Genomic DNA, 26,475 nt, shown 5'->3' with positions numbered 1-26,475 from the left:
TTTTCATGAAAAGGTTTCTCTGTGTAGCACTAGTTGTCCTGGAACTAGCTTTTGCAGCCCAAGCTGGCCTCGAACTCACAGAGATCCACCTGCCTCTGCCTCTGCCTCCCACCTACTGGGATTAAAGGTGTGCACCACCACTGCCTGGATTTTCCCTCTATTTATTGTCAGAAAGTATTGCCAAATTTTGGCTTCCACAGAAGATGAAGACATCATTATTTCTAACATGTAGCATCCATTCTGAATTATCTGCCCCACAATTTCTGCTAATTAATGTTAATTAAAACGCTATCTGAATGTGGCTTCCAGTGTTTCACCTTCTGAAACACCTTAGCACTTGCCTTTCCACCTAAAGCAATTACTATTAACCACGTAGTAATAAAAATCAGGTTTTAGTTCCCAGAGTTTCAAAAGCTGACTCCATATAAAGAAGTTTCATCTAAGATTTTAAATGCCAATTTCAAACACATTTTTGCAAACAATATAAAATGAAGTCGGACACCTGAAAACATTCTCATCCCCCTTCCCTACCCAATGCAATCCTGCGTGCTGTTGCACTCCGAGGAGGTTTTTCTGGTTCCAGAACCCAGGTCTTCTCATCAATCTCATCCATAACGTCCCAGAATGCCTTGAGTGAGTCCAGTGCCGCCAGGAACTGACTGTGGACATTTACCAAGGAGCTCTGTGAAAGGCAGAAGCTGGGAAGTTAATGCGTTCCAGAAACAGCTGACTGGTTTCCACTCGAAACACCACACTCAGGCCTCTGCGGCTGTCTCACTTCCCCCAGAATGAGGACTGACAGAATCACGCCTCCTTGCTGTTCATACTTTACCCCAGTTAGCGTTAGCGTGATCTGTGTAATGCACGGGTCTACTCATTATCAGGAATGGTCTTTACATAACCGCATGGCACATGCTATCAAATGAACAGAAATCACACGAAGTGAAATATATATGGATGAACGTATTCTTTTTTACTACGAAATGAAATTAAACACAGTGGTATTTATGATTGGACTACATTACCTTTAAGCATTAGCAAATTAGCAAGCTTTGCAGACCTAATTAGTACAAAAGTATGAAGATGATTTGTGTTGTATTTTACTTGTTTTTTACTGAGCTGGGCATTCAACCAAACACATAGACCACGCTAGGCAAGTGTCTGCTACTGAACTTTATCTCCAACCAAGGTCTGCATTTCCTTACACTTCACTAAATAAGCCATGATTGATTTTAAACTATAATTTATATTTTTCCTTTAGGAAAGGAAAGTGTTTCTTCATAAAATATTGTGATGTATTTAAAAGATACAACTATTTGCTAAAAGTTTTTATACAGCAGTTTAAAAAGAATTAGCGTTTTACTGTCTCAAATAATCAGGATATATACCAAGTCTGAAATCAGTGTAGATGAATTCATCCAAAAGAAGTGACAATGAAAGAAAAGTGTCCCTTAGACGGGGGCGAGTGGCACATCCTCACACTCACCATCCCATCACTGCAGTAAGTCTGCAGAGTCCAATGCCTTAGACGGGGGCGAGTGGCACATCCTCACACTCACCATCCCATCACTGCAGTAAGTCTGCAGAGTCCAATGCCTTGTTGGCTCCTTTAGCAGAAATGGCTTCACATCTTCTAAACTACTGAGTTTCAAGGATGGGGTTGGGGGATAAGAATTGAAACTAGACCTTATGTCTTTCGAACATGAAGGGGAATGTCTTCATGGCATGCCACTGAATTAAACAACACAGCTAATTCTCAAAAAATAAACCATGAGAAAAAAAATAAATAAATAAATAAAAAATAAAAAAAAAAAAAAAAGCACTGGAAGATGTAGCTACCTCAAGAGGCATTTTAAGAAATCCATTGTTTCCTTCTGACTGTCTGCATATTCTTTAGGTTGTGTTTCACTTTAATGTACCATTTTTAACAATCTTTAAAGAGAACCTGACAATTGGAGAATTTGAAGTGTACAATAACACTTGAGTGACTAAACTTAATTTAGTAAAACTTTTTAACAAAAAAAAAAAAAAAAAAAAATCAGTATGCCCGGCCTTCCCCCTGTCCTATCTAGATCTACATCAGTGCATTTAAAATCTGTGACATATTTCACTACTTACCTAATGTTTAACTCATTCAAAAGAAATGAAAAAACATTTAGTGTTCTTTATTTGAAAGTATTTATAAACACATTGCCCATTTCTCCTACATACAAAAATCCTAACTGCATTTTGAACAATATACTTTTAAAATGAGAAAACAACAGGTTATGGAAGAAAAAAATCCACAGCTAACCTTCAGACCAGACATAGATGGCAAAAAAAAAAAAAAGTGAACCTTAAGCCCTGAAAACCATATGAAACTTCACTAGAGGGACTTGCAGAGTAAGTGTTTCAGTCCTAGATACACACTCACTCCAGGCAAAGGAGGAGAACAGTTCTGTTAGCAATTTCTATGAAATGGGAGACTGGAGTAAAAGAATCCCACCAAAAGCCAGCAAACAGATTCTCAAGTTGTTCAATTTGGTTGTCAAGTCACACACAAACCCTTACTTTGAAATTATCCAATTAAAATACCAAGTTATTTCAATATGTTAGCAATAATACTTACAAAGATGTACCAAAAAATTCAAAACAAAACAAAAAACAGTGTGGCAAAAGTTAAAGTCAAAATTCATTGAGTTTTACAAGGGAAATAAGTTATATATTTTTTTATATAAAAAAGCCAACTATTTTGTAATGTGAACAAGTTTAGGTGTCACAAACTATTGCTATATTTGATATGTTGATATTTTAATAAAGTCTTTCTATCAACTTGAAATATGCAATAAAAAATAAAAACTCAAGTCAAAAATAAGTGAGACTATGTTAGTAATAGCTTCACTACGATAAACCAAAAGCCAAGGCCACTGCTAGGAACATGCATGAACCTGAATGCATGGGCTGAGGACGGGTGTGGAAAAGTCACACCCCCTTGAACAGATCTGGGGTTTCATCTGTTTACAAACGACCCTGCTCCTGCACTGAGGAGATCCATCCAGAGGGGTAACTGTGTGCCCGCCCAGCCAGATGGTCCGGGAATGGAGTACAGGGCACCTCCAGCTCCTGCTGCAGGGGCTTCTTTGTTCCACATGACCCTGCCTCCTCCAAGCCTGCCCTATTGTCTGCAAGGTCCTTGGCCCAGGAAGAGTTCCTGCTCCTGCACTTCCTAAGTATAACCCCAGTAGCACAGGCAATAAGAGCAACAATGAATAAATGGGACCTCCTGAAACTGAGAAGCTTCTATAAAGCAAAGGACACAATCATTAAGAAAAAAATGCAACCTACTGAATGGGAGAAGATCTTCACCAACCCCACATCAGACAAAGATCTGATCTCCAAAATATATAAAGAACTCAAGAAACTAGACATTAATACTCTAAATAACCCAATTAAAAAATGGGGTACTGAATTGAACAGAGAATTCTCAACAGAAGAATTTCAAATGGCCAAAAGATACTTAAGGATATGTTTAACTTCTTTAGCTATCAGGGAAATGCAAATCAAAACTACTTGAGATACCTTCTTACATATGTCAGAATGGCTAAAATAAAAAACACCAATGATAGCCTATGCTGGGGAGGATGTGGAGTAAGAGGAACACTCATCCATTGCTGGTGGGAATGCAAAATGCACAACCACTTTGGAAATCAGTATGGTGGTTTCTCAGAAAATTGGGAGTCAACCTACCTCAGGATCCAGCAATACCACTCTTGGGAATATACCCAAGAGATGCCCAATCATACTACAAAAGCTTTTGTTCAGCTATGTTCATAGCAGCATTATTTGTAATAGCCAGAACCTGGAAACAATCTAGATGCCCCTCAATGGAAGAATGGATAAAGAAAGTGTGGCACATCTACACATTATAGTACTACTCATTGGAAGAAAAAAAATGACATCTTGAATTTTAAATGCAAATGGATGGAAATAGAAAACACTATCCTGAGTGAGATAACCCAGACCCAAAAATATGAATATGGTATATACTCACTCTTGATGGAGGATGGTTATCTGTCTATGTGTTACTTTCATTGGTTAATAAGAAATTGCCTTGGCCCTTTAATAGGACAGAAAATTAGGTAGGCAGAGTAGACAGAACAGAATTGTGGGAGAAAGAAAGGGAGTCAGGCAGATGCTTCAGGCAGTCACCATAGCTCTCCTCTCCAAGATGGACGCAGGTTAAGAATCTTCCTGGTAAGCCACCCTCATGGTGCTACACAGATTACTAAATATGGGTTAAAGCAAGATGGGGGCAGACTAAGAAGCCAATGATAATGGCACTGGGATTTGTCTTTACTGCATGTACTGGCTTTTTGGGGTCCTTGTCTATTTGGATGCATACCTTCCTAAGCCTGGATGGAGGGGGGAGGGCCTTGGACTTCCCATAGGGCAGGGTACCCTGCCCTCTCTTAGGATTGGAGGGGGAGGGAAGGAGGGTGAGTGGGGGATTGGGAGGGATGTGGGAGGAGGGGAAGAAGTTGAAATTTTGAATGGTATTATTTATATAGTAATAGAAAAAAGAAAAAGAGAGAAATTTGTAATCTTGACGAAGTCCAATTACAAAGTAGTTCCCTCTTAGATGTCGTTTTCTGGTGAATAACAAGACAAGAAGCCAATGTCTAACCTAAAACTTCAACTATTTTCTACGTTTGTTTTAGACATTTTGGAGTTTCAGCTTTCATACTAAGTTTATTGTCCATTTGGAGTTCATCTTTTTGTGTGAGTCAGTTTGACCTCTGCCACACAGACTCCAATTGTCTCCACATCACTTGTTAAAGTGACTGCCCTTGCTGTACCCATTGTGTGCACCTTGCTGAACACAAATGTCTGAGTCTGTTCTGCGTTGTGTCCCAGTGACCTAGTTGTCTACCTTTGTGACACCAGATTCCTTAAGAACAGAGGATTCCCAAGTCTTAAAACTGATGTGGCCATTTCCCCAACTCAGTTCTTCAGAGTTGTTTGTCCATCAGTAGCCTCTGTGTTTTGATATCATCTTAAAAAATTATCAGGTCTGGAGAAATAAACAGAACGTTTATTTGGCTTCTATAAAATAGACAGGGCAATCTGGAAAGAAATGACATTGTTAAAACGCTGACTCTTCCAATGCATAGACATGGTTTTCTTTGTCCAAGAAGAATTTGAGAAAAATTATGTAAGCTCTTAGCAGAGATGCAAGGATGCCAAACATTCCAGCAGCTGCTTCCCCAGTAGTCGTTGAGAAAATGAAAATTAAAGACATTTAAGATACCATTAAATGTCCACCTAGGTGACTAAAATGAGAGAAACTGAGCGTAGCAAGGTCAGCACGGAGGCTGACAAGCCATTGTTAGAAAGGGAAAACAGCACAACAGTGAAAAATACTTTGATAGTTTCCTAAGAAGCTCAAGAGACAACTCCAGTACTATCCAGCCACTTCGAAACATGCACTCAACAGAAATGAAAACGTACTTACATAGTGGCACACACTGTTCATAACAGCAGCTTTGTTTTACCATGTCAACGATGTGTGCGTGTCAAAATGCAGAAACTAACTGATCGTGGGGTGCGTAGTCTCAACGGTTACAAGTTCAACAAAACTCCTGAATCTTGGAAATGTCAAGGGACAGGAGGTAGAAGGCTTGTAAGAGCCAGAGGACCAGGAAGTGTGTTGTGAGGTTGTGTCTCCTTGAAATGGTAAGGAAAATAAACCCTCAACAACATGGCCGCTAAACGTGATCTGAACAGCATAACATCAACAGACATGCTAACCCTGAAGACGGAAATCTACCAGGAACTCACCTCTAGACCAAGACCTATAGGCAACTAATGACCACTTGGAAAAGAATGAATAGCTTTCCCTGGCGATGAGCCCCTAATTGGTTATCAAACAGCAAGTGGTCAGCCCTGAAAAGAGAGGTACTGGAAAGAGCCATCAGGGGAGGATGTGGAGGAGGAAAGGTATGGGGGAAATGATGTAGTTATATTCCATTAAAATAAAAAGGGGTTAAATTGTATGTATGGTTATGTGTACATGTGTGTGTCACAGCAGTAGCTTGCAGGTCAGAGGAAGCCTCTGGTGCCAATCCTTGCTGGAATCTTGTTTGACACAGGACTTCATTGGTTTTGGTGTTGTCCTGCTATATTTGCCAGGTTAACTGGCTTGCAAGCTCTTCGTCATCAGGCACTAGGATTACAGATGCTTTCACTCCGCGCCCAGATTTTATGTGGGCTCTGGGAATTTTAACTCAGGTCCTCACACTTGTGAGGCCAACAGTTTTAGCTAGGGAGCCACTTCCGCAGCCTAAGCGGAGGCAACCCTGAGAACATCTGTGTCCACAGACAAAGGAATGACAGACACCATGTGGTCCGTCCATAGTATTTCCTTCTTTTTCTCTCTCTATTTTATTTTATTTTTTATTTTATTGGTTTTTTGACACAGCGTTTCCCTGTGTAATAGTCCTAGCTGTCCTGAAACTGGCTCTTATAGACCAGGCTGGCCTCGAACTCACAGGGATTCACCTGCCTCTGCCTCCTGAGTGCTGAAATTAGGCGTGCACCACCACCGCCCGGCCCCATTCATAATATTTCACGACATGCTGCAACATGGGGAACCTCAGGACAGCTATATTAAGGAAAGAAGCTTGTCACAGGGCAGTGCATAGGAGACACAAACAATGAGGAAAGTTAGAGATGAGGATGGACGCAACAAGAAAGGAGCCTGGAGGGGAGGAGGAGTGAGAGTGTGGTGGAAACGCTGGTTATCGTAAGAATGGAGAAGACCGCATGGGCAATTATTTGTCAAAGCTCACCCAAATGTTTACATATTTAATGTGCTCCATTTATTTTGTCAATTATAGCTCATTAAAACCAGTTCAAGAAATGCTCATTGCACTCTCTGGACAGTAACAGACCCAGCAGTACTCTTAGCAATGTTTTCCGTAGGAATTAAAAACTCTGGCAGAAATAACAATACTCTTTACCGCTAAGAAAAGACAAAGGAGCAACCTGTTTATATACCCACAGAGATGATGGGACCTTATCAAATACACAGTACAAACACTGGAGAAGGAAGAAAGACATATACATGGGAAACAAGATATTGGCACTTGCCCCATAGCCGTTATTAAATCATGTTAAACTGGGAAAGCACTTAAGCATTAAAGTGTGAACACTGCCAGTCTCAAAGTGCACTGCTTCTTGTCTTTAAAAGCATTGTGTTATTCTCCTAACGCCCAAAGAGAAGCAATAACGGCAGTCACTTCGGCAGATCTCAGCATTTAACATGTTCCTCTTAAGCACTATTATTTCCAGTATCTTACTAATGTTCACATAGTCCTGGAATGTAAGCTTTTGTGCTCTGATGACACTTAAATTAATAGCATAATTTTCCAGTACTTGCAACAGTTGCTTCTCATCCTGATTTTATATATATATATATATATATATATATATATATATATATATATTTCTCTACAGTACTGGCAGATAAACCCTATAATAACCATTTTTATCTTTATCTTTGGGAGATTCAAAAGAGACTTACCCAGAATGTGAAAACATGAAGAGATTAAACTTCAGAAATTTAATTTTCATACTGACTTGCAATATTTCCAACCAGGGATCTCTAAACAAACCTACATACCCATTTGATTTCACCTGCATTTCCAATGGTGTCCTCACTGGAATCTGTAGTGATTTTTTTGACTGGAACTATCCAAGCCCATGTTTCCTGTCAGGCAAATCCACGAAGGACTTGCTGTCTCTCTTGAGCTGATAGTATTTCAACTGCAACTGAACATCTTAAGTATTTAAGTATTTGCTGCTGTTTTCAATTTTTGTGAAGAAGGTACGATGTACTACTGGGGATAAATGAAGCAGAAGCACCTTATGTTGGACAGAACAGCTGGAGCAATCTTACTAAGAAAGAAAAAGTCTGTCAAGCTCATGTTGAAAAAGAGTACGCACTTTTAATATTGTCCTTAACTATCCCATGTTTTATATTATTAAAAAATTGAGTCAATTGGCTAAAACTTATGTCAGTCTATCTTTGTCTGAGTGTGTGTGTGAGGCATGTGCAGGGTATGTGTATGTGCACATATGTCTGCACATACGTGAAGGTCAGAGAGCCGCACCAGATACACTGCTTCATCAGCCTCCCCTTATTTTAGAGACATGGTCTTCCTCTGCACTTGAAGCTCCCAGATTCAGCTAGGTCAGCAAGATGCAAGGGTCTGCCTATCTCTGCCTCACACCATTAGCATTAAGGACAAGTGTCACCATGTATCAGTTTTACATGGTGGTGGGAATCCAAACAGCTCCTCAAGCTTGTGCAATGAACATTACCACTGTCATGGACCAGTCTAACTTTCTGTTACTGTATGCTGGCCGCTAATCATATTCCCATAGCCTGACACAGGGCACTAACTACACTGACAGCTCTTTATAAATATGCCCTGCTGTGCTGCCTCTACTGTCTCCTCCTCCCACTCTGCTTCCCTCTCTGCCTACTGAGCTAGTTTGGCTTTCAGTACTCAATTTCTCTCCTCCTGTGTGTGGGGAGGCATTCCTAGGAGAAAGAACTGGTACCTCTCACACATTTCAGAACTGATCACCATTCTGTTTCCAGCCTCCTACATTTTTACCTTCAAACTGATGTTTATTTTTCCAAAGACTGTATTAAGATGCTTTCAGAAAAAAAAAAACAACAACACAATATACGTAATGTGTGTGCGCAAATGCTGCAGTGCACACGTGAGAGTCAGAGGATACCTCGTCTGAGTCAGTTCTCTCCTTTAACAGCTGAGTCCTGGAGACTGAACTCAGGCCCAACCCACCAGGTTTGGTGACAAGCATGCTAACCTGCTGAATTATATCTCTGGCCCCTGAAGAATGCTTTACAAAATGCAAATACTCCCATGCATAAGTACACTAATACCCATTCATTCCAAATTAGTCCCAGATAAAGGGAAAGAGTAGAGAGAAGTGGGGGGGGGCAGCAAATATGAGTACAGTACAATGATATACACACATGGAAATGCCATTATGGAAATCATTATTCTGCATGCCCATTAAAAAATAATTTAAGAACAAATAGATATAGCATATGAACTTACCAGAATGGATGATAGAAAATGTTAATATTATATATGTGCTTCATATATATTAGTTAAAATAATCTTTTTATCCAATAATAAAATATTTAAAACACAATCTGATGTATTTTTCCTTTTTCTTGAGGCATCTGCTCTGCACGAGTACTTTATCAACTGATGCCAAAGATCAAATATTAGTTTAAATAAAAGCAATATGTTAGCCAATAAAAAGCAAGACATTCATCTTTTGTACATGTGTTTAGCAATCTTCACACCCACACAGCTCACTGAGATCTAGGGATCTCTCGTTACTCATACATGTCTCGTTGTGGAACATCACACAGTTCTTGAGACCTGGAGAATCCTTAAGACAAATGTAACAACATATACACCATTACTAGATAGATATATAATACACATAGACATAACACACTTCTATGTTAAGGGCTCATTGGGGTAAAACTTACTGCATTTGTGTTACACTTTACAATTCAAAAGGACTTGTTCATATCCCAAATTTTATCATATGTAGTCTAAGACACAAATGTTATTTCCTTCTTTTTATAAAATTAAATTATTTATACAACACCATACATTGGCATGCCCAGACGGGATTTGATTCGGCCTTTTAGAATCTGTTTTCTCTTTTCCTATGCTAACTCTGGCCCAGAAAGAGCAGATAGCTGTGCTCTGTGGGCCCTGCTGAAGTTGTGTTTCTGTAACAAAGTCTATTTCCATGAACATTTGTAAAGAGGAACAATTCATGTATGTAAGAACTGAGGCCAAAGGCAGGCAAGACACTTGTATGAAATTTCATAGGCTAAGGGCCAAGTATATAGCTCATCACTGACCGACGCTCTATACTCAGGAGACTGAGGCAGAGGGATTGCCCTAAGTTTCAGGACCATTGGAGCTACACAATGAGTTCCAAGACGGCCTGGGCTATCCTGCGCAGTCTGTCTTAAAAAACAAAAACAAACAAACAAAAAATGGTGACGACGTGTAAACCGAAGGGAAGTGAAGATGTCTGATTGCAGGCTGGCAGCCTCGAGGAAAGGGCCGTGCCCCTGCTGCTCACCAGGGCTCTGCCTTTAATGACACTCTTCAGTCATCAGAAGACCCCTGCCAGAGGCTTCATGGCTAGTGTCAACCTTCTCCACCCAGGCACTGTCCCAGAAGGAGCAGCTTCCTCCACGGCAGCAAATACACAGGCCACTGCTCAATGTATTTGATCAAATCTAAATATTCCAACTGCCCTAGGCAAGGCTATTTCCTCAAATCTGAACTTAATGACACATTCTCACGTTAAAAAAAAAAAAAAATGGCTACTTTTGATTAGTCCGTGACCTGGATGAAAAGACTTTCATTTTGTTCTAAAAAAATCACATTAGCCATACTCGAACCCATCAGTTGACAATACTGACATATATGGCCTGTGTGTAAAATCTTAAAGGTAACGTATTTCACAGCACATGCGGTATGGGGGCGATAAAAATCATGAGCTGTTCTTACATTCCACACTAAAATCTAAAAGGAGGATTTACCGAGTGAACACAATGAGCATCGGAGGAGATGCAGACGCTGTGTCTCTGGCACAGAGAGCTGCAGCAATAGCAGCAGCAGCCTTGCCCTTGCCGCTGAGTCTTACGACTCCGAACGTCCCCTCTGAGCCAGAATACACTGGCTGTTGCTGCTCATGCTGTGAGACACCTGCACTGGCTACTGGGCTTGTCATGACGCACAGAGCCTACCATCTTCAGCTTGACACTGTGCACGTTATAATTACTCATCCAAATGAACATGTCAGAGCAGCAGCGGCAGACCTCTCATCAGGGCAAAGGAAAAATACATCACAACATTATCAGCCCAGCAGGAAGACGGGGACCATAAGGAAAATTACCCATTTTTAATATGATGCCACAAAGCCATGTCTGCTATGCTACAAAAAGAAAGGAAAATAGAGATCTTCCGTGTTTAAAGTCCAGGGACACTGAAGCCAGAGAAGAAATGTACAGAAGCAGACAAAGGCTTTGTAAAATCGTTATGTGGACTCCATATACGGTGCTTTAATATGACTCCATTATAAGGCTACAACAACAACATTCATTTGCTTAAGAATAAAACTGCTTAAAAATAATTAAAGAAAACCAAAAAAGATTAAAAAAACAAAGGAAAAACCCTAAACTTGTAGAGCAGAACGGGCCCAGCCAGTCTGTAAAGGACTGTGTGCAACGCCGCACCTTGCACCTTGCTTTCCAGAAACAAGTCAGTGTTGCCAACACTCAGTGTTGAAGAGAACCAGAGCTCATATTCCATTACAAAAACATAGGTCAATACATGCAAACAAAAATTTTTAAAACTTTCAAAATTTTAACTATATGTATTATATTTTAAAAGACTGAAATTACCTCAAATTGATAAGAATGAAGACATCTCCAAACTACATGTATAATGTAGACAAGAATAAGTTTAGATTGTTCTATAACACTTGAATTGAATATGAACAAATTATAGCTGTTAGAACAAACTATAAATTTATATCTTCTCAGAAAAAAAGATATAGATTTTCCTTGACATGCAAAAAAAAAAAAATCAAAACCGTTAAGACTGATATACACAAGCACTCTGTTAGTCTGACAAAACATAGAAAACAGAGTTAAAACAGAAGCCATGAAAAGATGTCCAAAGTCTATGTAACCAGCAAAGCACTGGCATCAAAACAATATGAGAGATGCATAGCTTCTAAAAATACTTCCAACAGGCAGAGATTATGAGAACGGCAATGATCATCAATTCTTGGTAAGAATTAAAGGCAGACTACGATCAAAATAAATATGATAATGTAAGAATTACTATGTGTGCCCGGATGTAAGTACAGATATATACAACCAATTTGGGAAGGCAAGCTGGCAGTAATTAGGAAACTCAAAAAGGCATATACCATGTAACACTTATAGGAATAATCCATACAGAAATCCTCATACATATGCACTGGGAAGTACATAGAAGTCTTCCATTACAGGCTGATAAGAAACCGTGGATAACTTTATCAAAAGGGCAGTGAATAAATTAACCAATTGATGAACATAAAAACATAGCATTTTAAATGAGTAAACGACACACAGAGATGAGTGTAGACAGACAACCAAATGATACTGATTTAAAATCCCTTACATCGCAAATATAGCAGAAGAATGTGTGCAGATAGCATACTTAGAATTGAAGGCGAAGAGAGTCCTGTTTAGAAAACTAATACCCCAGAAGTTAGGCCCAGAAAAGGGAGTAGGGCCAGTGTGGCTCCAAGAACATTTTATGTCTAACAGAAAGGGAGAGAACTAGAGACACATCTAAAGCAAATGGGACAAAATCCTATTTGTCAAAAGTGAGCTGTGGGTTAATAAAAGGAGTCTTCACTTTTCTAGAACTCTGATAATAATTTTAACATAGTCTACAAATTTAAAACATATTATATTCCATTTACTACTAACTAAACCTGCTTGCTTGGAGCTATTACAAAAGCAAATTTCCAACAGTCAAATCTAGGGCTTTAATGGGCTAATATTCTATTAACTGCACAACACAAGCCCACGGCTCCAGCTTGGGTAAAGCAGTAACACCAAACTGAAGATAAATGGCTCCCAGTTTCCAGTCCAGCAGCCAAAACTAATTTCGGCGCCACACATACTCTTCATTACCTTTCAAAAAAACTTACACTGTGTCCACAATAAAAGGAAACTAAGAACTTCACCACTGATGTAAATATTAAAGTGTGAGCCCCACACCGGGTTTTAGAAAGAGCCTATACCCAGATGCAGTGTCTACTTATGACCCCAAGGAAGTCTAAGAAAGACAAGGCTGCCAGAGTCAAACGAAAAAGATGTTTCTAAAGAAAAAAAATACAATGTGTAAGCCGGGCGGTGGTGGCGCACGCCTTTAATCCCAGCACTCTGGAGGCAGAGGCAGGTGGATCTCTGTGAGTTCGAGGACAGCCTGGTCTACAAGAGCTAGTTCCAGGACAGGCTCTAAAAGCTGCAGAGAAACCCTGTCTCGAAAAACCAAAAAAAAAAAAAAAAAAAAAAAAATACAATGTGTAGCCATATGAACTGTTGAAAAGAAATAAAACATTATTTTTATAAATTTAAAAGCGACATCTGGTGCCAATAGAAAATTGCAGACATTTTCCTTCTAGTTGCTGAGTTTTATCAATTTCCAAAAGAGGAAATGGGATTTGTTGTTTTGTTTTTAAAGAAAAAAAAGAGAGAGAAAGAAAAATAAAGATGACTTAAAGTATCTGATTAATTATTCAAACCCTCACAAACTTAAGTCTTCTTAAGCATTTTAAAATTAATTTATGGTCAGGTGAGACGGCTCAGTGAGCAACGTTTGCCACTCAAGGCTGGTAACCTGAGTTCAGTCCCCAAAACCCACAGAGAGACAGAGAGAACCAACTGCACAAAGCTGTCCTGTGACCACCACATGTGCACGAGAGCACACAAGTGCCTACGCACGCCAACACATACAATAACCATAAATACATTTGAAACCAATGTACTCATGCATCTTAAACATAAACTTTTGCGTGTTTTTAAGCAGTTCAGAAAAAAATATATGGATGACTTCCCATTAGAGCACACTTGTCAAGGGTCACTGTGAGCACTCTCTGTAAACAGAGGTGTTTCCTGCTACTACTGTCAAGTGACAAAAACTGGTGCGAAAGAGGACAGGGAGCAATGTCATCATGACGCTGTCCTCCTCTGATATGTGTTACTACAACTATCATCTTCTCAGTACAGAACATCAGTTTATATCATGAATATAAAGACATTGGTCTTTATCAATGTACTAGGAAACTGAATTAGCCCAAGTAAGCCCTGACAACACATAGAACAAACAGTTCATATTTCATTCCTCTCTTACAAAGGTTATATGTGTCATCAATATTAACAATTTAGCAATATACAAAATTCCACACACTTTCTGCTCATATTCACAGCTTTCTATAGAGTTTTTTAAGAATTAATTTAGCAAAACATTGTACATCATCAGTAAAGTTTCTACATGTTCATCCAAAGTAATTTAGACAAGTATGTGTACATGCTCACATGTAGAGATAAAAAGTTTAGATATTAATTTTTGAAAAATATGAATTATTACAGAAGGGGTCACATAAATGCTTAAAAACAAACAATTTAATAATTTTAGATGCTAAAATGATCATTCAACTAAAAAGAATGTAATATTTAATTATTTAAAATCAACTTTATTGTTTACCTGTGGTGTCCAGGAAAGAGAAAATGGAACTGGAAAGTCCACAACACATTCTGGTGGCTCTACAGGGTACTGTGACAAAACATGAAAGCAGGTCACTCCTGTGTCTATGTGACAACCTGACCTACAGCACTTCAGAAAGACTAGAGACAATGCGCAAAGCACTATAGCTACAAACATGCATAATGCTGTAATAATTATGTGATATATATATATATATATATATATATACATTAAATGTATACCCCCATGCACACACCGTAACTGTACTATTGTGGTGACTTGGGGAGCTGATTAATAGCCACCCCAGGGTTAAGAGGTACAGGGTTCAGTGATGAGGGGGTTCCAAAAAATGCTGCAATTTGAGTCAGTATCAGTGCTGCTGGTGGATCTGAGGAGGGGCCAAAAGCTAAATGTAGTATTTCTTTAAACAGAGATTAAATCAATTGTTATTCAATCCCTTCTGGCCATTAATTTAATATCAATTAGCTTCAGTTATCAACTGACTATACAGTGTTGTTAAGATAATCAGGAAGCACATAGCAATGGCTATATGTAATTGTTAATTTAAATGTGACTTCCCATAATAAGCATCTGCTCATATCAAGAGGAAAAAGAAAGCAAAAACAAAACAGAAATAATGAAATGTCATTAGGGAAAAATAAAACTTCGAGTTTTAAGCAAGAAAATATTTTAAAACTGATAAAACAATTCGAAAATTAATTACTTACTTATATAAAAAATGATAGCCAGAAGAGCAAATCAGGTTTCGACGTTACCAAGGATAAAAAAATAGCTTTTTTAAAATTAAATTGCTTATCAGAGAATTATATTTCAAAATCAATTAAAATATAATTCTGAAATCTTCAAAGTCATTTATAATTGAAAATACTCATTACTTGCCATTAAAAAGCTAAACTTCTTAAAAGAAAATGAGTTTCCTATGACTATTTTAAGTTCCAGGCTTTAGTTTTTAATTTCTTATTTTTCATTACTTTATTGGGGATGTCACAGAGACAGGAGGAGGTGCAACCATAACATTAAAAAAAATTAACTACATTTAAAATCAATGTTTTCCAAAGAATTAACATTTTGCTATCAAGGTAAGTTTGACTATAATAAAACTAAATATCAGTGCATACTAATGAACTCTATCTGGCTATATAAAGTTAGTAACAAATTCACTGAAAGACACAGAAAAATGTTATAATGCTTAATTATGAAACAAGAAAAAGAAAAAAGGAAGGTTAAGGAAAATGAGTACATTCAGACAACTCCTAGTATTCCAGGTTTATTTCAGAGCAGGAGCTGCAACCATGGAGGGAAAACATGCACACCTTTATTTGACTTGATTGTTTTGGGTTCTGTGAGTTGTCCCCACCCCTTCGCTCCTGCCCCACCCCTCCAGTCTCTGGCTCCAGCTCTGTCACCCAACTTTTACAGTCCTAATGAGACATTTAACTTCGCCCATATGAAAATGACAGAACTTAAAGTGTTATAAAAACCCATTTCCTCTAAATTATCAGGATTCTTTAAAAAGATGCAGGGTAGCCAGATGGCTAGGCAGGAAATGGGGCTTGTCACTAAGGCTGATGCTGCAAATTTAATCCAGGGAACACACAGGTGGAAGAAGAGTGTTCACTCTTAAAAGTTGTTCTTCAGCATGTGTACCATGGCACATACACACTCTAGAGTGATGATAGCTAGATAGGTAGATACATAGATGGCTGGATAGCTGGGTGGGTGGGTGGGTGGGTGGATGGATGGATGGATGGGTTGTTGGATGGATGGGTGGGTGAATGGATGGAGAGATGACAGATGGATGGGTAGATAGGTGATAGATATAGATAGATGATAGATAGATAGATAGATAGATAGATAGATAGATAGATAGATAGATAGATATAGATAGATAGATAGACAGACAGACAGATAGATGTGTAGATATTAAAAAATTTAAGAAATAAAGAGTATACCATCCAAAACTCCCAGGGTCAGAAACAGAATATTGGATTCACTTAGGGTGGCTATCCATCACACTGGGATCACCAATGGCCAGTTTCAGTTCTAAGTTAAAGATCATCAGTGTGGTTAGTGTAAGAATATAAGGGAGGGCTTGCTGTTCTACATAAAGCCTCTGTGGCCCTGGATGTTCTCATGTACACACATGATTACATTAAAAAGAATAAAGCCCCACATCTCAGTAAGATTCAGTACAGTAAATACTACAAGTACAATGACATGGAGCAAGAGCCATACCCAAAAGAGAGTTAAACAAAAAAAGCAAACATAATAATTGATAACACTGTGTACAAATAAGTCCTCTGTATCATTTGCGAGATGATGACACTGGTATATATTTATAATTGTGTAAACACACATAGGCATCTAATGAATTAAACTGATCTGTAGAGTTTTTACAGCACATTTGGCGTAAGTTCAATAAATTTAAGAATATACTATACATATTATCATTACTTAACACGAAATGCCAATTTGTTCAAATAAACTGCAAATAAATGAAGAGAACCAAAAGCAGTTTTATGTGTTTAGGCGTTTATTATGAATTATTAAAATATAAAGTTACATAACTGGTATTCATTTTTTCCTTTATTTGGCTTTTAAGATGGGGTCTGACTCTGTAGGTCACTAGACCTCAAGTCACTGTACAGTCTGGTGATCTTTAAACTTAGGACAATCTTTTTCTTCAACTTCTCAAGTGCTAGAATCATAGGAATGAATCATCATGTCTAAATTCATTTTCAGAATAGCTTCTGGACTACAATAGCTAATTTACAGTGTAGTACTAAATACAATGCACCTAACTCACCCAGCCATAGTTAGGATGACTCTTAAGTTTTCAGGGTATATGTAATACCAACTTGCAGTAGTTATAAAAACTAGATTGTCAGTTTTGCATGTTTCGATGGAGCTGGGCACAGAATCCATAGTCTTGGGTAAGGCAATTCATAAACTGATCTAGAGCTCCAGTCTGAAAACTTGGGAAATCTAACTGACAACTATAGTCTGCATATAGGAAGGGGGCCAGATGACACACATGCGCAGTCCTAGTAGTGAGAAGACAGACGCATGGCCACAACAAGCTGGAAGCTAGTCAGGTCTACACAGCAACTTCCAGTCAACCGGGATTACACAGTGAGACGCTGAATCAAAAATTGTTCAAGCCTTAAGTTTTAATAATTACTCAGCCTAATAATTTTGTAAATGTCTCTGGAAGCAAGCCACATGATAAATTTTCAAGGGATTATATGCCATGAAGTACATATATTTGTTGTGATAGCTTTTAGATTCTATAGACTATTACTCCACAAAACATCTGAGCCAAGTCCTAGTCTGTTCTGACCAAAAAAAGGCTGCCCCAAAGAGAACACACACAAACCACCAAGCCCAAGTGGCTCAACCTCAAACACACACTGAGTTGTTATTCAGGGATTTATTTATGTGTAACAGGAGTTGTCTAGCCAAATCAGTATTGTGTTCACTGTGGTTGGAGGATGGTCAGGAGAGTGGTAGAATTGGTATAATATGTGCTCAAGAATAAAAACAAAACAAAACTAAATGCACATCTTTTAAATGTCAAGTCAAGAAACAAAGGTTTGTTTATGTAGCCCCCCACCCCCCAAAAAAACAATTTAAGGTTTTTTTTTTTAAAAAAAATCATAGTTTGGGTTAAGATACTTTATTGTACAGCCTTACCACATAGCTTTAGTGATTAATGTTTTTTAACTGGACATTCATTCCTAGGTCCACATGCTGAGTGGGGAAGAAAGGGAAGAGAGAGGGAGAGACCACATATTGAAGACAAACTTGGTATATCTATAAATCTAAATTAAATAAACAAGTTTAATAAATACCACCAACGTAAGATTAAGACCCCATGTCTTTTTCAAATACAATCCCTGTCTCCTCCCATCTCAAATCAAGTTTTGCTGTTTCTCTGCCTGTATCTGTCTGGAGTAAGTATTGTAAACTACGGCTGTGAAGCAGACAAGGGAAAATATCTCTAGAGCAATAGCTACATTGCAAAGCTATTTTTTAAAACAACAGACATAATGGAACATACTAATGTCCACATCATCATTTTGCAGTATCACCAGTTAATGAAGTTAATGTTATACTTAAATAGATTAAAAAAATAAAAAAACTTTTGCTACGGTGACCCCTACAATATTTAAAATTAATGAAAAATAAATAAAGCCTTTGAAACATAGAAGGCAGTGTGGACAGAAGCCCTGTCTGCTTAGTAAGCACAAGTGCTTTAACTCTGAGAACAGATGTAGGGTCCTGACCTCCCCAGTGGCAAAGCGAGTCTCATCAGTGTACAGCATCTAAGCAGTGGCTTCCATGAAGAAGAGGCAGAACCACTGTTGCTGCTGAGTGTGGCCTTTTGTAATAATGAAAGATGATTTCTTCTACTTCTTTAACAGAATACCTTTTAAAACTTAAAAAGAAAATAAAATCCTTTCTTTTAATGAAACAAACCTCTAACTCATTTTCAAAATTAATTAGATTCATATCCAACTTTTTTAATTGATATGTCTTAAAATTATACCTAAACGTTCTGTGTGTGCAGGAGAAATGAGCTACTACTGAAGCTGTCTCTTGAAGCCCCTCAGATATACCAAGTTTTCTGTGCCACCCAAAAGAGCTTTATATGTTTGTATATTTTCTCTTTTGAAAACCTTAAATGTCAGATACATTTTTAAAAAGGACAAATACAATTGATCTTTTCATCACTACCATCTTCTGAAATAGAATTGATTGATGACTACTAGAAACAATAAAAATCTGGATGTCCTGGTTTCCTTTAAATTTCAGTGTTTCCCCAGTTGTTAGTAAGAGAATGATTAATATGTTGAGCTTTCTTATTTATTTCTTAAAATTCCCAATCTAGAACTAAAACATAAAGATGAAATGAAAATATAATAAAATAAATGTGTGACCATTTATTGATTACTAGCAAGCACAAGCTTATAAATAGACATAGCCTTTCTAAATTCTTAAAATATATACACCCAAAAACTTTAGCCAAAATAAATAATAAACTGTGCATGCATGTATATGTGCTGTGTGTGTGTGTGTGTGTTTTAGGGGGTAGGGTGAGGAAAGAGATAAGAACAACATAAACAACTCACAGTCAGAAGTAGAGGCGAGAGACTTCCTAAGACCTTCAACGGGACAGGGGACTTGTCACTCATTCTGTTCTACCGACGATATCATAACACTAGCATCCCAGTGTGTAGGGACTGTTGACTCTTTCATATTTCTTGATTATGAGGTCTGCATATTGATGAAATTTGGAGTAAAGCAGTGACACAAAATTCTATCTGAACCTCTGAGAACTGGATGAATAAATTCCTCGATGCTTTTTAAAGTTAATTTTTAAAATCACCCATGTCCTTCTAAAATAACTAGCACCTCTAAACATTGAAAACATCCAGAGTTCATTTCTCAAAGTTTTCCTGACAACAGTGACGAGGCACGTACCTTCGCCTTCAACTTGACAGTGATCAGATGCTTTCTACCAGAAGCATCTTCTGCTTTTAACTTGATGGTGCTGAAGGAAGTATCCACACACACAAGCCTGGAGAGCAAAGAGAATAAAAAATGATCACCCAGAGGTGGGCTATGGGATGCGGGGGAGGGTACCATTCCCACTTCTACATGGAGAAAATTAATCAGGAATTTCTGCATGCCAGCTTCTCCTCCTGCTATAGATTTACTGCAGTTAATACAGCAGCCTAGAGCTTAATGTGGCCATAGATCTCGGGATTATTTACAATGTGTGTCAAGGCTCATGCTGTGGTCAGTGAGCACTATGTTTCGCTTTTCCATCACTGGGACCTTTGGCACACACAGCATGTTTCTGTCAGCATCTACTTATGTACACATTAAACTTCCTGTCAAAGTCTTTGATCCATTTCTGTAGTTTCATACAGTATGAGATTTTTATGCTTCCCTTATTTGTTTTTCTCCTCAATGAACTTCTCCTTTGTTATCAATAATGTTACCGTACAACAATCTGGCTGATATTAGTTCATATACTCAGATTAAACCTATGGAAAATGCTGCATAAGCACAGGTATGGAATGGTCTCTTTGCAATAAATTTCCTTTTTGCACAAAATATAGCTTCTGACACTTAACCTAGGCATGTATTCAACATGACTAATATTTTAAGCACATAGCTCAAACTCAGTTGCTTTGGCTTTGAATTGCTCTAAAAGTATGAATTCTCTACAATGAAAACCAATATCCTTTGAAATACATCATTCTGTAAAAATACAGTCCGTTGAGCAGCATAAGCTACTGCCAAAGTGGCTCAGAGTTGGAGTGTGCTTACCAGTGCACCAAGAGAGTGGCTAATACTGGCCATTTTCATAATACTATTCTCCTTAAAGACAGAAAGTGGGCTGAGACCATTGTGTACCAACTCATCCCCCAGAGAGACAGTAAGAACCAACATTAGCATCTAACCCAGGTGACTTCTCAGCATCGCTATAGGCCATTTGGTTGCTGACTAAGGACAAGGGTAAAACGGTTCAATTAAAGAAAACTTTGGAGAATGGAGCTTTGGAAGACTAATAAAAAAGACAGGAATCGGAAGAGCATATGTGTGTTCAACAATGGATTAAAATGTAAAACCAAAGTATCAAGAGTAGAAGTTCTATCTAATCAGTAAAAAGTCTAGAGTCTTAGAACACAAATAAAAGTAAAATTATGGTAGAAAACATGCTTGTGTACATGGTCACTCTTCTTTGTCATTGATATCTACTAAAAACCTATTAAACTGCTCACATGCAAACAATGCACGCATCAGTCTCCATCACCCTTGTCATAGGGTGTATCTAACAAGAAACTTCTTCAGTTGCAGAGCGAGAGGCACATGCATTGATTTGTCATTCCTCAATTTATAAACATTTTCATTTTATGTATTTAAAAATACAGGGATTTTTTTTTTCTTTTTTAAGGCAAGGTTTCTCTGTGCAGCTTTGGGGCCTGTCTTGAGAAACTAGCTCTTTTAGACCAGGTTGGCCTCGAATTCAGAGATCTGCTTGCTTCTGCCTCCCGAGTGCTGGGATTAAAGGCGTGACCACCACCACCCGGCTAAAAATACAGGGATTTTTGAAGTATAAACTGTAGTTTCAAAATCAAAAATTAGCATTGATTAAAGCAAAAACATAGAAACTTTCGTGCAGATGCAGCTTTATAAGCACTGGTTAAAAGCAGATTAAAGGGGGCAGGTGCCCAGATGGGTGACAGCTGGTCAAAGAAAAGATCTGTAAAACAGAGCAGGATTCTAACTGGCCGAAAATAAGGGCATTCCTTTTTAACACAAGAAATCAAAACAGAAGATGAATTTTTATAAATAATAACAAATGGAAACGTTAAGAGTGTTCTGCTAGTAACTTTTCAGTAAAAAGTTTTATGTAATCATAAAATCAAAACTGTTTACTTGTAACACTTATAATCCAAAAAGATGGGGAAAAAAAAAAAAAGAAAAGAATGGCCGCTACAGAAACCAATGTAAATCTACTTAACAACTGCAATGAAAAAGGAAGAGATGACAACCCTGGGAAGCTCCAAGAAGGGGAGATCAGAGTGAAGGCTATAAACTGGAATCTGTAATTGCTCAAGTGAAAGTCAGGAACTACATAATGAACGGAGTGAACATGAACAGGATTTAACACATAGTCAACCTAATGTTTTTTGTTTTTTTTTTTTAAATCTCTTGAAATACTGTACTTAGTTTGAACAACAACTTAAATTATTTAGCTTCTTTTCCTTAACCACTTAGATGAATTTCAGTAATTCTAACATCAACAGGCAGCCCATATCAAAGCCCAGACTGAGAGGGATGTAGGAAGTTTCCATCTTTATTGGAAAGCACTGATTACATCACTCCTAGACTACTCAAAACTCCCGCTCTGTTTCTCTTTATAATATCAATCTATGTTGTCTGCTGCGTCAACATCTACCCTTTCTTTTAAATCACATTAACTCCTTGCCCCGAAATATTCAATGAGCCCCATCCCCTCCAGTCTTTGACCCGGCCGTGGAAGTCCTGCAGTGGAGCCCCATAGCTCCATCTTTTCATGTGATCAGCAGACCTACTGCATCCTGTCGCCTCATTCTTCAGGTTGAACGTTCTTTCCCCATTCCTTCTGAGCTTGGAACACTCGTCTCCCCTCTACGACTTTGCCAAGTGCTCACAGACCAAAAGCACTTCAGCTTCGTTTTAGTTTACACTAACTCATGCCTTTTCCTTTGGGTTCTAGCTTGGCAGTTAAATAAGCTTTTCATGTAGTAATGTGTAGCTTTCTACAAATATGAAAATGTAGCATGTATGCATGAACATGCAAGACCTACTGTGAGAACTCACTAGTTATTTACTGATTTAAGTTCCACTTTAACAGCTGAATGTAAATGCTGTTCAGGATAATATTACAGATATATTCCAATCTTTAAAACAAGTTCACTACTGTATTATTTCAATACTTTGAACATATTAGTGGGGTATTTAGAATGAAATCACACTAATAATTTATTTTATTAATATACTAAATTAATATTTTTATTTCTTACCTATTACAAAACAGGTTATCATTCACTGTAGCTAAATCATTACCCTAATTGAGTACTATAAAAATCATATATAGCCTAACATTATTGGATGAACTAGTATAGCAGCAACAAGTTATGTCTATTTTACAAAGGAACAGTGTGAGTCTCATAATGTCCTGGTTGGAATTTTTCTTTTCTTTCTTTTTTTTCTCCTTTTCTTCCCTTTCCTTTCCTTTTCTTCTCTTACTTCTTTTCTTCTGTCATCTGGGAAGAGTGAACTTCAATTAGAAAAGTGTTTCCACCAAATTGGCCCATAGGCCGTATTTATTTAGTTAATGACTGGAGTGGGAGGGCCCAGTCCACTGTAGGCAGCACCACCCCTGAGCACAGCAGCTCTCAACCTGTGGGTCGTGATCCCTTTGAGGGTCTAGCGAGCCTTTCACAGGTATCACCTAAGACCTTTGGGAAACACAGATATTATATAACGATTCATAACTGCAGAAAAATAGTTGTGATGCAGCAAAGAAAATAATTTAATGGTTAGGGGTCATCACACCATGAGCAAATGTAATAAAGGTCACAGCATTAGAAAGGTTGAGAACCACTGCTTGGGAGTCTGAGGCAAATGGACTGCCTCATGTTCAAGACTACTTGGTTTACATATCAAGTTCAAGACCAATGTAGGCTATACAAATTTTTGTTTTAAAAAAATTAAAAACAAAAACACCAAACACACAAACAAACAAAAACAAACAAAAAACAGAAACACCAACTATTTAATTTAAAAACAAAGTGAGGTGTATATTACCCATGAAAAGATCTTTCTCTTACTCTCAGATTTACACTGGCTAATCTTCAAGATTATTTATTCAAATACATGGAAAACACAGTTACTTGAACATGATCAAAATCATTACATTTCTGAAAATGCAAGTCATACAAATTACTGTGTGTATCAGTTTAAAGGATATTTTAAATTACTGCTGGCCAGCTGTTCAGGAAAGGCCTCAGAGGGTGGCAATCTAACAGGGGCCAGCACAATCAGCCTTGGGTCTGCAGGACCTAGTCTGATTCTATCACGTCCTGACAGACCACACCTAAGAATTACAAAAATATAGGAGATGGTTTTTTTTTTTTTTATTTTCTGGTGTGAGAGGTCCTTCTGTCTATGTGTTGATTTTATTGGCTAATGAATAAAAAAAAAAATGGCTTGGCCTATAGCATGGGAAGAAGAAGGGTGGACTCAGAGAGATGCTATGAAGCCACCACCAGAGTCAGAAATGCTGAATCTTTGCTGGTAAGCCACTGCCACGTGGCAATATACAGATTAATAGAAATGGATTAAATTAAAATGTAAGAGTTAGCCAATAAGAAGCTAGAGCTAATGGGACAAGCAGTAATTTAATCAATGCAGTTTCTGTGTGATTATTTCAGTTCTGGGCAACCAGGTTGAACAAGTGGTTCCTTGCAACAACTGGCGCCTACGTGGCCAACTAAATCCACGTAAAACCTGAGAAAGCTTAAAAAGAAATTCTATATGTAAAACAACAACAACAACAACAAAGTTTAGCCGCATTTGTTTTTCAGCTGGTGTCATCTGCAGTTTCTTTAAGAGAGATTTTCCTGATTCAGCCATAGCAGAAAAAGTCGCACTATTTTAAAATGTCAGCTTTCTGGGCCCTGCCAGTGCGAACTCTTAACTCTTTAAGGCAGGAGGTCCAGAGCATTTGACTGGGGTTTGTGAGCAGAGTGCTGTGGCTTCCTTAATGGCAACTTGGACCAGTTGTGTGCCTGAAATTGGGCAGTGTGTGGCTCAGTGGCAAAGCGGCTCCTCCATGCTAAACTGGGTGGGGTGAGGATGCAATATTTGACCTAGTAATGTTGCAGTTTAGATTCTTAAGCGCTTAGCATTTTAAGAAGTGCTTCTGGTCAAAAAAATTACAGATATGCAATAAAGACAAATCCAGATAAAAAAAGACCTATAATGGGTCACAGTGTTGCATAAATGTACGTAGGCTTAGGAGAGAGAAGAAAAAGAGTATAGAGAGTTGAAAAAGAAGTGAATCGTTTTGTTTAAAAAAAGTTTTTAAAGTGACAGTACTGATAGTCATAGATTAAAAGGGGTAAAGAAAAATAAGCCACATAAAAATGGAAAATTCACAGTCTGGATTGGGTGTAATATTGTGCTATCTTTGAATTTTTTGACTGTAAATGAGCTAAGTACATTGTATAGGCTACTAAGCTAAACCAACATGTATATTATAAAGGTATCTTGATTTTAAAATTTGAGTCTAAGGCTATGTTGCTTTGGAAAAGAGGTTCTTTTTTTGTTTACACAGAAGATGAGAACCTGTGGATTGCTTCCAGACCAATATGGTTTTATGGAACAAGATCCCTCGAATGGTTGCTTTGAACACCTCCACAAAGAAAATACTTCACCCAATAAACAGCAGGAAGCAGTTCGGAGAAAAATAACTACACCCATATTCCCAAATATTAAGTGTTTGTTTACACTTAAAGGGGGATATGCTATAGCAATGGATACTTTGCATTGGTATGGACCTTGCTTTATTGATACAAATTTAAGGTCAATTTTGTTATATGTATATGTATTTCTGATTTTGATTAAGGTATTGTGTTTGTGTAGCTATTTGAAAATGTAATGTATAATTTAAAATATAGGCTAATAGTCATCTATAATAGTCAAGATTGTAGACATGTTACTTAGGTTTTCTAGATATATAGAGATATATTTCAGTTAGACAGGCATTCTTCACATCTTTCCGAGACCTTCAGAATATGGCATTTAAATGTTTTAAAAACATAGGACTTTTCATGACAGTAAGACACATCTGCTCCTGGCAGCACTAATTATTTCAAAAGGAAGACAGGCATCAAAGAGGCTCCTTTTGGAGTTGGTTGCCATTTGGGCAAAAAACTGTTCTTGCCTGGACTACTTAACTGGACATGCAGGACCCACAGAGAAATGACTGCTGAACTTGCTTAAAGGTGAGATGGTTTTTCGGGGGTTCCTGCTTCATGAAAGAGTCTGCAAGGCATTCTGCAGGATACAGAAGAAAGTGACAGGCAAACTGCCAATAAAGGCAGACCTGTCTTTGAAGTTTCCTACATCATGGCAAAGTCTGCTGGATACTATGGGCCTGTAGGCTGAAGATGGATGCCCCAACGGTACAGAAAAACTTTGGGTGACTGTCCAGGCAGTGAGATGTCTCTGTCAATTCTAGAGTTTTGGAAGTTGTTTACAATGTACTTCTTGTTTACTTAGGTAATATTATATCCTTCTGGAGTCTTTGGTGAAGTTGAAGGATATAGTTTTCCTTAGTTATGATAAGATAAAGTACATATAAATATTGTAACTGTAATTCTTGCATGAAGCCTGTTTTGTTATACGTAATTTTACTATGTTAATGTTAAAACCTTCCTTTTTATTGAAACTGAAAAGGGAAAATGGTGTGGGAGGTCCCTCTGTCTATGTGTTGCTTTCATTGGTT

General features: G+C 37.9%; 1 protein-coding gene across 4 annotated transcripts in view; it reads right to left on the bottom strand.

The window, feature by feature from the left end:
* Positions 1 to 26,475, bottom strand: part of Fancl (FA complementation group L) — a 72,989-nt gene that overhangs the window by 5,559 nt on the left and 40,955 nt on the right. For all 4 annotated transcript variants that reach the window (XM_038324113.1, XM_038324122.1, XM_042054829.1 and 1 more), the window contains 3 exons: positions 19,887 to 19,983; positions 14,382 to 14,450; positions 532 to 682 (listed from right to left, as the gene is read on the bottom strand). In XM_038324113.1, the coding sequence (XP_038180041.1) occupies positions 532 to 682; positions 14,382 to 14,450; positions 19,887 to 19,983 (317 nt within the window). The remainder of the gene's footprint in view (positions 1 to 531; positions 683 to 14,381; positions 14,451 to 19,886; positions 19,984 to 26,475) is intronic.

This window comes from Arvicola amphibius, chromosome 1 (assembly GCF_903992535.2).
Source record: "Arvicola amphibius chromosome 1, mArvAmp1.2, whole genome shotgun sequence".
Taxonomy (NCBI): domain Eukaryota; kingdom Metazoa; phylum Chordata; class Mammalia; order Rodentia; family Cricetidae; genus Arvicola; species Arvicola amphibius.
The sequence above is the reverse complement of the archived record's forward strand: the minus strand, read 5'-3'. Positions and strand labels throughout refer to the sequence as shown.